Below are 12,723 nucleotides of genomic sequence, written 5' to 3'. Positions count from 1 at the left end.
ACACCCCCTCCCCCAAGTACACACACCCGATTTTGTAACTGGGAAAACATGTCTCTGATTTTGGTTTTACCTGTGTCATCCAATTATTCTCTTCCAAGTCCCTTTCCACTTTTTTTTTTTTTCAATCTGATAAGTTTCAATTAAACATGAGCATTAAAGTTGATCGAATCTGTATTAAGAGGCAAGTGTATCTGCTTTTTCTTGGTCTTCCCACCCCCACCTCCCAAACCGGTACTTGTAAAGATGCTTTGCTCCTTCCGGTGGTACTAGGACAAAAGGGTTCATGACAGGTATCTCTAGCCTCACCTGTTCAAAGGCCCAGAACCCCCTCCCCACTCACCACTACCACCAAGAGAGTATTTACCAAGAAGGATCCTCCTTCCCTCTTACTAGCTTCAGAGACCCTCTCAGGCTGGTCCGAGAAATTGGTCAGGTTAGGCCCACTGAAGTGCTACTTTATATATTTGGCATTTTCTTCCTTATTTATCCTTGCCATCAATGGGAGCAGACGGACAATGGAAGAGGTTGCTCCTGGAGAAGGGAATTCCCAAGAGACGGCCCACTCCCTAGAGAAATGGGTCGTCCAGTTTGTGCCTTCTTTCCGGGCCACTCTGGGACCAGATGTTGCTGGGCCTCTGTGGACCGGGTAGATGCGGCCGAGACAAAACGTTGTGGTCTCTGGTGTGACTCCAGGCAGGACTTTCCCTTTGCAAATCATCTGGAAGTTTGAAGGAAGAGATTACTTTGCCTCTGCTGCCCCCCTTCTTCCGCAGAGTGCTCCCAGGGAATTAATATTTCTCCACTGAAACCACCACCACCGGAAGCCCATCAGAGACCATCCTGCATCTGGGCAAAGAAGTGAACATAATCCATCAAGTTGCCTGTCATCAGGGTGAAACATGGCAGGGAAATACGGGGCTATTTTGGGAACCGAGCTGCAGATGCCTGGGCCGGCAGGGCAAGTCCACCACGAGGGAGTCGCCAAGAGCCCCTGCCCCTCCTCCTCCCCACCAGAATCTGCTCTCACATCTGTACTTGGCCTTCAAGCCGGACTTTGCAAACACATGCACTGAAGTGTGGGTTTGGATCGAAGGCATCCTGGATGGTTTTCACTTGCCCTTGCTTCTCTGCAGCTGTCTGTTCCCGGTGAATAATGGACGTTGGCTGTGTCGCCCTTCTCCAGTGGGCTTGGATATCATCTGGACAGTATTGTTTATCGCTTTTGCACATGTTTTAGGAGTCATGGTCCAAGCCGTGCTGTGCAGCCCTGTTGGGGATTCCAGTGAATCCGGCAGTTCTTTCTCGGCCTGCATTTCTACTAGCCTATTGCCCTGGGACAGCCTGCCCTCGGGTCCATTAGCTCTCGCGTGCTGGTCTTTCTGGTTGCTTCCGTCCACCCTCTTCTAGAGTAGCTTTCTCTTGGGGTCCTTTGCTTCATCTTCTGGGGACCTGTGACACCACCTGGCTGGCTCATCACCAGGGCTGTGCACAAATGGCCTTGAGGGAGGGTTCCATCGGGGGGGGGGGTGCTTGAGATGCCCATCGAGCTAATTTCTCGGATCTTTCCTAGACCTTGCTGTGGAGGGAGTCATTAATGCCATGTCAAGTCAGATGGGGAGTCTGAGGTTCTCTGCCAGGCCAACCTGCTGGCTGCCAGCCCTGTGACTTGGAATTGCTCTTTGTTTTGGCAGATAACAGTTTGGGAGCTTTTCTGCCACTTTTAACAGTTCATGCAGAATTAGATGACCTTCCGGCCTCTTTCATCCTTGATGTTTTTGTGGCCGCCACACACCTCTGCCAACCATCTGCGAAGCAGAGAATCCTTATGACCTTCTCTGTCCTTTGGAATGAGTCCTTTGTTGCTTCCAATGCTGTGTGTTAACATTTCAGAGTCCTTTCTCCTTCTACCTCTTTCCAACCCACACAAACATGTGTCTTTAAGGATCCTGGGGGAGGGGGAGTGTGGCTCTGGTACATTTAGATATGCTCTTGACCTTGTTGATAGTTCAGCTATGTGTCTCTTGAACTTCCCAGGACCATTCAGTATGCTTCCAGTGTAAGAAAGGTAACTGGGGCGCCTGGGTGGCTCAGTCGTTAAGCGTCTGCCTTCGGCTCAGGTCATGATCCCAGGGTCCTGGGATCGAGTCCCACATCGGGCTCCTTGCTCGGCAGGAAGCCTGCTTCTCCCTCTCGCACTCCCCCTGCTTGTGTTCCTGCTCTCGCTGTCTCTCTCTCTGTCAAATAAATAAATAAAATCTTTAAAAAAAATAAATTAAAAATAAATTAAAAAAAAAGAAAGGTAACTGGACTTCATCGCTTGCCAGACAGTGGTTTGGGAACTTTATGATGACTATGAAATCTTGCTGTAGATTTCACGGAGCTCCAGTCAGTAGGCTGCGGGGCTCATCCTGACAGATCAATGTTTATTTGGCCTTTTAGTTCCTGACAGGTGTCCCCACTAGGTCACTGTGTGCGTCCATGGGTTGGCATGCCAATGCTGAGTGAGTTGACCCTCCACGGACATCCAAAGCTTGAGAAGAATGGATCTGGGTCAGGGTTTTGAGTTAGCTGTTTATGGTTCTTCAAAGGAATTAGAAATTGTCATTTGTCGTTTTGATCTTAAATTAAAATTTTAGGGCCTGCTGCTTGGCTTCCAGATGTCTTGGTCAAGAGGTAGAGGCTTGTTCAGGGCTTTCTAAATGAAATCAAATCTTAATTTTCCACAGCTGTGGAGGACAGGCATGGCATTAGTGATTCAAAAGTTAGAATCATTTCAAACTCCATATTTATAATACTTGACTCTCATTTGCCATTAAGCTCCTTTGGGATAAAAGTTATCAAGGAGTGATAGGTTCCCTTCTACCCCATCCCTCGGTTTACCCCTTATGAATGTACTAATGGCCTGTAATGCTGAAAGGCAGTAAGAGAGAGGCATAAACAGGAGCTGTTAAGAGGCCTGAATAATTCACCAACTACCACCAACTCCCGAGAGGGTGCTGGGGGCCAGGAGACTCAGTCCAGGAGGGAACAGGGAGGGCAGAGGTATTTAAAGTACAGGGAGTCTTAGTGTTCAGTCTTTGAGAGAAGCCTTTGTCTATTTTCAAGATACTTAATCTCTGTATTCTTTGATAATCAAGATAAAGGCTGAGAAGAGGCCAAAGTCCACCCAACTTAAATGAAGCAGGAGATCTTGAAATCCTGGCCCCACAAAAGAACAGGACCTCCCTGTTGCCTCTCAGTCTAACCATCCCAGTTGTTAACAAAATCTAGATTCTGAAAATCAAGCTCCCCGCCCCCCAGCATTCGATGAGATTATTGACACCAGAACTCAAAATCTCAGTATGGTTCCACAGTGTCCGGGGCCCAAGGAGCTGGGCTTTCTCCAGCATGTGCCCAACGGCCATGTTGATTCCATGGGCTAAGGGGGAGCCAGAGACTCGTTTTGGATGAGACGGGCTGAGGAGGCTGGGAGATGTGGAGAGATCAGGGGAGACAGAGGTGCCCTTTCAATAGCTGGGTGTTGTACTTGGCCCCGTCATTCTAGGAGAGAAGGGAAACGAGTTTCCTCTGGGAAGACTCCGTAGCCTGGGCTCAGAAAAACTGGGAGGCCAGTGTGGAGCATGCCCCTCTGTCCCCAGCAGCTGCCCCCTGTGCGGCCTACTGAGCAGGGTCGCCAGCCTGCGGGGGTCGGCAGAGCACAGCTGTGCAGCCCCTCTGCAGAAACCCTGGCCTGCAAGGTGGCCGCAAGCCCCCTTCCCTCCTTGCCTCCTTCGCTCTCACCTGGTTTCTTGTGCTTGCCTTGACTTTGTCCTTTGTCGGCCTTTCTCCCCTCGATGGACCCCTCGAGCAGGCCCATGCAGCCTTCCCGCGCGCTGCCTGCCCTGCAAGTCCGCATCAGTGCTGCGCCCGTCCCTTCTCCTCCAGGACTCGTTCCCCTGGGACTCTCCCGGGCCCTGGCGCCCGGGAAGCCATGTTTCATTCCCGGGAGCCATTCGGCTGCAGAAGTAAGCCAGCAGCCAGGCCCGAGCCCTCCTAGCCTATGGCTCCCTTGTGCTTCACTGTGTGCGCGGCGTTTCGGGAGGCGCCTAGCCTGCAAGGAGCGCTGGATGGGATGTGCCCCCCGTGATCGGGACGGAACAGACGTGCGGGGCACGGGGCCGCCGCCTGGGGACAGGGAGGCCCTGGAAGGTGAAGCGGGGGCCTCGAGGGGCAGGCAGAAGGGGCCGAGCACTGGCAAGAGGGTCAGCGAAGAGCCGTGGGCTCCAGGTAAAGGTGCCTCCGTGCACCGGTGAGGTGCGCCTGCTCGGACACTCGCCAGGCTGTCAGGGGCGGGACCCGCCGGGCCGGGAGGGGACCCGCCGGGCCCGGAGAGCACGCGGCCGGCACCAATGTCCGCGGAGCGCGTGTTGCGCTCCCAGCCCGATGACTGACGGCGCCGTGCCGGTGCCCCGCGTCAGCAGCCGCGGTGCCAAGTGGGTGGTGGCACGGGCCGCCCGTTGGGCCGCTGGGAATGGACGTGATAGTTTCCGCACCGCTGGTTTAATGGTCCGGGAGGCCTGGGCGAGGGGCAGACGTCCGTTGGCTAAGCGTTGGAAGAACCGCGGCTTACAGAGAACGCACTGCGCACGGCAGCCTGGCCTCCCCGACCCTGCCCCACTCGCCCTCGCCTCCGCCCGGGACCGGGCCTTTCCCACCACAGAGCCTGGAGGATTTTGCCGAAGGATCTTCGCTTCGGGGGCAAACAGGCAGGGCCGTCTGGGGGCTTTAAAGGTGCTCCCCTTCCCCCAGGGTGGGGCCTCGGAAGCTTTCAAAGCCTGAAAATCTATGGCGAGGGAAAATGTGTCTGTCCTGTTTGAAAGTAGACTAGGGAGCGGCCCTTTTCTGGTTATGGAAGAAATGAATCCTGGGGGCTTTTATGATTGTTCGATTTTGTCACGTCATAATAGTATTTTGTACCCCAACCTACCTATGGTTGGGCCCTGCTTGTCCAGGTACTCAGGACGGCCACCTGGGGCCTGGTCTGGCTGGGCCAGACCCCGCCGGGTGGCTGGGCACTTGCCCGCCCTCCGCTCTAGGCCGAAGAATCCCATGGAGTGAGTGGAAGCCAGATGGCACTTTCTGTGTTCAACTTTGAAAAAGTCAGATTCCTTAAAGCCTTCACCACGTCTGCATCCCGGGGCGGCCCGAGACAGGCTTCGTGTGTGAAGAGGGCGATATTGTCACCTGTATGTGCACCTCTCCTCTGTGTCTCAAGTTCTAGAGTCTGCAGACTCAGCTGGGCACCAGGGGACTCCGGCCTGAGGGTCTGAGATGGGGCTCCCACTCCCTGGTGAGTCTCTTGGTGCCGACCTGGGCCACCTGTGAGACAGACGGAGGACAGTTGCCCTCTGGGATGTTTGTGTTGGCCTCCGGCCTGTTGCTCGTTTGGTTGGTTGGTTGGTTGGTTGGTTGCCTATGTCCAGCAATATGGCTTCTTCTTTGTGCCTTCCCCTTGACGGGTGAACCCATCTGGACAAAGCTGTGTTGCCTTCCTTTATCCCCACTGAAGCAGATGTGTTCCTGTCACCGGCCCTATCCAGACCATTCACCTAAACAAATATCAAGGGGCCAGGGTGGGAGAATGTTTTTCTGCAATCTGTCAGTCCTTAAAAAACCAAACAAAACAGTGTGTGGCAGGGTAATTCCACTGTAGAACCCAGGGCACTGACCCCTGAGTGGCAGACACAGGTATTTTGATGAGCACTGACCTTCACAAATATTTATACACCCTCTGCCAGCACGTAACATGGAGCCATAAGGAAACCTAAGTGCGGCTAGAAAGTGTCTGTAGGGAGGAAAACCAGGTGAGTTGAATCCCCACCCCGCCTTTCTTCTCTCTGGCCCCGATCTCTCCTTAACAACAAAAATGCCAGTGTCTAGCTCTAAAAGAAATGGCTGTTCTTACCGAGAGAGTTCTTTTTGATGAGCGTGGAGAGAGTCCAGTTCACAGGAGGCTCACAGACAGCTAGAACTGTTGGTGAAGGTAGAAGCCGAGTCCTTCGCTGGGCCATCTTGGTTGGTTTTCCTGGTGGCTAGCCCCCATCCTGAACCTATGGAGGGAAATGAGAGTTGGAAGTGTCAGGCAATTTCGTGGTTTTTCTAGCTCTGCCAGGATATAATATACCTTATTATATCACACTGCCCGTGTCCACCGACCTGGGAAGGAAAGGTATCCCAGAAATCCCTGCCTTTCACATGGCTAATGATTCCAAGCTGGACTTTGGGGAGATCATGGTCCCCAGCACAGAGAAGGCATCTGGGGGGATGTTTACTTTGTGGGGACCCAAGCCAACTGAGGTCGGGCAGGGAAAGTTCCAGATGGAGACGATAAGTAGGGGGATCACAGAACCTATCATCTAACCCAGGACCACTTCAAGAGTGCAAGGAACCAGGGCCGTGGAGTCTTCAGACTTGCTGTTGGCAGGAGAGGAAGAGGTGCAAGGCCAGAGGGCTGCAGGCGAGGTCAAAAGGGCCGCGAGCGCACAACTCCCATGTCCCCATGGGCATGGTGGGGCTGAGCCACACTGAACTGCAATGGCAAACGTCCACTAGCCATGTGCCCAGTGGGTAGACAGAAGATAGGGCTTTTTAATGAACACAGAGCGGCCTTCACCAGGCTGTTCTACAACAGGCCGCCCCAGGGTCTTCACATTTACCATTCCCACTATGCGGATTATTCTTCCCCCAGAGAGCCTCCTGCCTCGCTCCTGACGTTCCTGCAGGTCTCTGCTTAGAAGACACCTTACCAGAGAGACGGGCCCACCAAACCCTATAGATGGTGACCCCTCCCCTTGCGCCCTGCACTCCCTATCCCCTAACTACTGAGTGATAACTTAGCCCATCAAGGCCCTTCTTGACTACATGGGAAGAGAAGCAGACTCGAATTAAAATGAAAAATAAGCATATCAGGAACGCATCTAACCGACAAGAAGGGGGGAGAACCAAACAGGGAATCAAGTGATCCAGCCCAGACCTGGTCCCAAGGACAATGTGGTTTGGATGCCATCACCCGGGACACTTGCTGCCATGCCACCCATTCTTGGTTTCCCCTTGGGGTCACTCCCTCAAAGGTGGGAGCATCTACATGGCTTTAGGGAAGTCAAGAGCCTGAACTCAGTGGCCAGGGGACAAAGGCTGGAGCCCTCTGATGGGAGATGGGGACTTGATTCCCTCCTGTCTAGGAATTCTCCACGGGAGCGGTGTTCCTGGAAGCCAGGTAGCCCACACGAGAAAATATCCACCATAGCCAGGTATGGAATTCTGAGTTGATGGCATCATTCTTATGGTATTAAACTTCATATGGTGTAGATTTTTGTTGCAAAGAAGTTTGCTGTCCATCTGCCTTGTGTTCCTTTGTGGTAAATTTTCTTTTTATCTTCTGATAGCGTTTAAGAATTCCCCTATGGGCGCCTGAGTGGCTCAGTTGGTTAAGTGACTGCCTTCAGCTCAGGTCATGATCCTGGAGTCCCGGGATCGAGTCCCACATCGGGCTCCTTGCTCAGCAGGGAGTCTGCTTCTCCCTCTGACCCTCCCCCCTCTCATGCTCTCTCTGTCTCTATCTCATTCTCTCTCTCAAATAAATAAATAAAATCTTAAAAAAATATATTAAAAAAAAAAAGAATTCCCCTACGTTTAATATATTACAGTTCCACCACGTGTGGCTAGATAGGAATTTATTTACTCTGCTTAGGACTCACTGTGCCTTTCCAAAATAAAGATGTTTGCTTTTCTTCACTTCTAGAAAATTCCCACACATCCCTATATTCAATTATTACTCACCCAGTATTCTCTTCAGAAATTCATTGGCCTTTTCATTCTGTCTTCCATTGTCTCTATATATAGAGAGAGCCCTGTTTTCGAGCCTGCACTCTGGGCTATAGTTGGGGACATTTCTTCAAATTCATTGTTCAGTTCTCTAGTCCTCTCTTCATTTGTGTCTAATCTGATGTTTAACCCATCCATTTCATTTTTACCTTCAGTAGAACTTTATAAAGTTCCATTTTGTTCCCTTTCATGTCCGCCTGTTCTTTTATGATATTTTTTTCTCCATAATGTCCTTGCTTTAGGGTTTCTGTTTCTTATTTCATCTCTTCCATTATTTTATGTATTCTTTTTTGTAATCGCACTCAGAGACTACTCTTGCCTGTGGTCCCTGTGTTTTTTCTTATTCTGACTTTCCTTTTGGGATAGTTTCTTTGCTTGATGTTTTCTTGAGGGATTATTTTTAGCAGAAGGTTTTTGTCTTGCTTCGTGGTGGTGGTGGTTTATGGGTTGTTTTTGTTTTTGTTTTTTACTGAGAATCTTCAGCTCCCTCCATTGTGAAAACTTCCCTCCAGTGTAGCTTTGCAGTCACTTCTTCTGGGTACTTGGAATTATAGCTCGGGTTGTTCTGCAAGCTGAAGAAGTCGAGAAGGGAGAATGAACAAATTTAGGATGAGCAAATCACCTTAAAAAGGTAGCCTGTTTCTCCTCCCAGGGTAGGTGACTGAGCTGAGTCAGTACTGTTTGTCTCTTTGCCTCACAAACTCATGAGATCTGCATGTCTTGTCTTACTTCAGTGCCAAGAGGCCCAGGAGTACAAGCAACAGAAACCTAGTGCAAATAGGCTTTAAACAATTAGGTAATTGGCTATGGGATTTAAAAGGGCAGAGGTGGCACGCACGTGACCTCATGCTCCTGTATCTGTCAAAGTGCATTGTATATTAAGAGCCTTTCTTTGGCGTCTTCCTTTTCATCTCTCTGAAACACCACTACCGGGTTGATCCTTTGGAATTATCGTTCCGAACATGGCCCTCTCTGGCTCAAACCCCTTCTTCACAGGCTTACTTTAATGCCTCTAGTAGAAAGTCCACATCATTTTGGTTGGCATTCTAGGCCATTCATTTCCCCAGCTTTATCTCACCTGATTGATTCATCTTCACATATCCTTAAATTCATTCCACCCAAACCGCTCGCTCTTCCTCTCGCCCCCACCCTTAACTGACCCTTGTCCAAACTCCCAGCGGGCCTTCTCCATAACACTGGCCCATAGCAGCTGCACTGTTGTGTACCTGCGTTAGTTGTGTCCATGTCTCACGCCACCCCTTCGAGTCTCTCAGTCCCTGGAGGCCGCAAGCCTCGTGTCACTTATTTTCCAGTTTCCTATGCTGCCTAACAGAGGACAGCTCCCAGAAGAGCTGCTCCAGTTGGCCTAAATGAACCGCGGCCCTTCCATTCCTCTAGGCTGGGCCAGACTAGCGGCTCCTGCCTCACACAGGGGAGTTGCACGGGCTTTAGCGGGTTCACAGGACACCGCTCTCCTAGGGCTCGTTGCTTTGGGGCAGGTCAAAGGCTCAACCCTGGAAGTGAGCCTGGGGACCAATGCCGGAGAGAGAGCCAGCTCTGCTCTGGGTCTCCGTCTGTCTCTGACTCCCTCTTAGGTAGGCGCCGCTCCGTTACCCTTCCTTCAGGATGCTTTCCTGACCCAGCTATCCTCACGGGTCCTGTGCAGCTTCACGCCTGTCCTGTGTGCATTATAGCAAATCCTGCCTGGTATAGTTGTCCTGTGCCGTGAATATGATGTCTTCCAAGTCAGGAGCCCAAGGGGTGTTTTAGGGCCCCTTGGTGTACCCTCTCCCACAGGCCCTGCATACACCAGGGGCTCACAGTGCACATCTGTTGCTCACGAGTCTGTTCAGGTCCATGATGGGACATTGTGTGCCAGTCTGCCCAGCATGCACCCCAGAGTGAACAAGATGGCGTGAGTGAGGACCTGGGAGCCACGGAAGCTGATGGAGCTGTTTGGTGCCCACATTTGTCACATTTGTGTTGAGCAGGGGCCTTGTTCGCTGCTGTCGTGAGCCTAGTACAGGGCCTGGCCCAGGGCAGAGCCTCCCATGTCAGTATTTAAATGAAAGAATGAATGAGTTAACGGGCGCATCTTATCTCCTCCGACAGATTACAACAGCAGTGAGTTGAAAACGGCCTGCAGGAAGCATGAGCTTTATGTGAGCTTCCAAGACCTGGGCTGGCAGGTGAGTTCTCTGGACAACAACGGGGACAAATGTCCTTCCCCATCTTCATGGCAGGGGCTGTCCTCGAAGACCTTGAGCTTTAGGGCCGAGGTGATTCCCATGTGGAGGTACTTGGGAGCTCTTCCAGATGCCTGGGCTTCTGGAGGAAGGCAGAGGAAGGGCCAGGCTCCTTGTATACCAGCGCTGCCTCCCTGCCACCCCTACACCTTCCCAGGGAGCCAGGTTCCCAAGTTCTGTGTACCTCAGAATCAGTCCCACGGTTCCCGGGGCTCTTCTTCCATTCTTTCAGAATCCATGAGGCATGGACTTTGGCGTTTGTGTTTTGAGAAAGGGTTGGAGAAACTGATCTAACAGTTATCCAATGGCTATACATTGACTCACCCAAATTATCTAGAAGAGCACAAATGGTTAGCCCCACACCTGAGAGCCACCACTGGTTTATAAGGAGCAAATTCTAGGTGACAAGTGATAGGAAATCGAGTTTCTATATGCAGATGGCGTTATGATGACAGGGCGTACTCGAGGCTCCTTTGGGTCCGGGTGCATAAAGCCAGCCCCCTGTGCTTCCAGGCCTAGCAGGTGGGTAGCAGCTAAGGCTTGTGGGCCTGTGAAGGGGGAGGGTGCCCGGAGCCAGATGAACTAGGCTCACCCCCTTGCTTTTGCCACTGGAACATGAACGTGGCCTCCCTGGGCCTCCCGGCCCAGCTGTCCAATGTGAGGAGTCCACTGTCACAGGATTCCTGGAGCGCAGATGATGTAAGGAGTGTATGCTGATCACATGTGGGGTCCTTTTGCTCTCACCTAAGGACTGGATCATCGCACCCAAGGGCTACGCTGCCAACTACTGTGATGGAGAATGCTCCTTCCCACTCAACGCGCACATGAACGCAACGAACCACGCAATTGTGCAGACGCTGGTGAGCTCCCGGGGACCCCTTTCGCTTTAGAGGGAGGAGTAAGCCGAGACCAGGTATGGCTTCTAACGGTGCCTTTCCCCTTCTGTTTTGCAACAGGTTCACCTTATGAATCCTGAGTATGTCCCCAAACCCTGCTGCGCGCCAACCAAACTAAACGCCATCTCAGTTCTTTACTTTGATGACAACTCGAATGTCATCTTGAAAAAATACAGGAATATGGTTGTCAGAGCTTGTGGGTGCCACTAACTCGAAACCGGTTGCTGGGGACACGGCCTTGGGTTCCCGGATGACATCTGCCTTAACAAACATGCAGAAGCCCGGCGAAGGGGGAGGCGAGCCTTTGAAGCTGCCCCGGGCTGGCTGGTGCCTTACCGCCCAAGGAAGAACTTGAAGGGCCTCGTTAAGAACTTGCTCCCACAGTAGATAACGTGGGCGGTTGCTGGTCTGCAGGAAGCGGGGTTCGGATGTCTGTAGTATGGAGTCTGGGAACTACAGAAACGTAACTTTGAAGGGTTCCCCCCAGCCCCCCCGCAAAAGAAGAGCCCACCAAAATTAGTTTTAGCTTTAGACCATGCTATTTGTGGTGTTAGTGAGTCAATAGGGAAAATAATCTTAAAGGAGTAAGAGTACTCTTGGCTAAAGTACCAGCCGGTTCGGTAGTGTCCGTCGGAGGTCGATCTACATAGACAACTGGAACTGGGCGGAGATGCCTCCCTTCACAGACGGCCTCGGTGCAGGGCACGTTCAAGCAGGGGCAGCAGCCCGGGCCGACCCGGGGGCTGCGTGAAGTGCCTTTTCTCTCCGCCCCTGCCCTTAGTGTTTGTGCTGGAGTTGAGTCCGTGTGAAAACACACTCACTTCGGTCAAGCCAACCGTGTCATTTCCACACCTCAGTCCCTCCTCCCCCCCCCCCCCCCCCATTAGCTGTTCTCCTTGCTAGCACCCAAAGTAGAGCGAGCGGGCGTTGCGGGGAGGCCGGGGGAGCATGCTAGCCGGGTGCCGTGGGAAACCAGCGCTGCACCTCTTCTCTTCCGGGATGGCTCTCCGAAAAGCACATTCACTCCAGGAACGCCGGCTCTACTCTTTCACCTATTTCAGTAAAATGGCTCTTTGCCTTTTCCTCGACAGCATGCCAAGTGGCGGGGTTAGATCCAGCAAAGGAAACAAAACGGGGAAGGACCGCCAGGACAGGGTCTGGATAGGCATGCCCTTATGAACCCAAATCCCAGTGTTCTCTTGTAGAAAGGAAGACTCAGATGAAATCGTAGAGTATTTTTAAAGTGTCTTTTTCACGATCATGTACTAGGAAGCCAATTTCATACTAAACTGATTAAATAATACATTTATGATCTAAAACTGTTTGCACTTACAGCTTTTTTGTAAATATAAACTATAATTTATTGTCTATTTTATATCTGTTTTGCTGTAACATTTAAGGAAACACCAGACTTTTTTTTTTTTTTAAAGAGTTTATTTAGAAAGTATCATAGTGTAAACAAATTGTACCACTTGGATATTCTTTTAATACAAGACTCATGATGCAAAGCTGAAGCCCCTCATGAGGATTGTGCTTCTCTAGAAAGTTGGGGTTTTTAAAAAACCATCTGTGAACCATACATAATTAATAAAGATTTCCTTTAAGGCAGAGACTGGCCGAGACCCTGCTCTGTTGTCTTCTGCCGCAGGCAGCAGAAGCGATCTTGTTTCTCAGGGTCCCACCCCCCAGTGACCGTGTGTCCACTGGCCGCACTCACC

At 51.5% G+C, this 12,723-nt stretch overlaps 1 protein-coding gene across 1 annotated transcript in view; it reads left to right on the top strand.

The window, feature by feature from the left end:
• BMP6 (bone morphogenetic protein 6) overlaps positions 1-12,615 on the top strand; it is a 155,880-nt gene extending 143,265 nt beyond the window's left edge. Inside the window, exons 5-7 of the mRNA XM_045866398.3 lie at positions 9,976-10,052; positions 10,859-10,969; positions 11,066-12,615. Coding sequence (XP_045722354.1) covers positions 9,976-10,052; positions 10,859-10,969; positions 11,066-11,215 — 338 coding nt within the window. The 3' untranslated portion in view covers positions 11,216-12,615. The remainder of the gene's footprint in view (positions 1-9,975; positions 10,053-10,858; positions 10,970-11,065) is intronic.
• Positions 12,616-12,723: the final 108 nt, after the last annotated feature.

Source organism: Mirounga angustirostris, unplaced genomic scaffold (genome assembly GCF_029215605.1).
Source record: "Mirounga angustirostris isolate CCGP_5_RB_7025 unplaced genomic scaffold, mMirAng1.0.hap1 SCAF_8, whole genome shotgun sequence".
Lineage (NCBI taxonomy): Eukaryota > Metazoa > Chordata > Mammalia > Carnivora > Phocidae > Mirounga > Mirounga angustirostris.
This window is presented reverse-complemented; position numbering and strand designations above follow the sequence as displayed.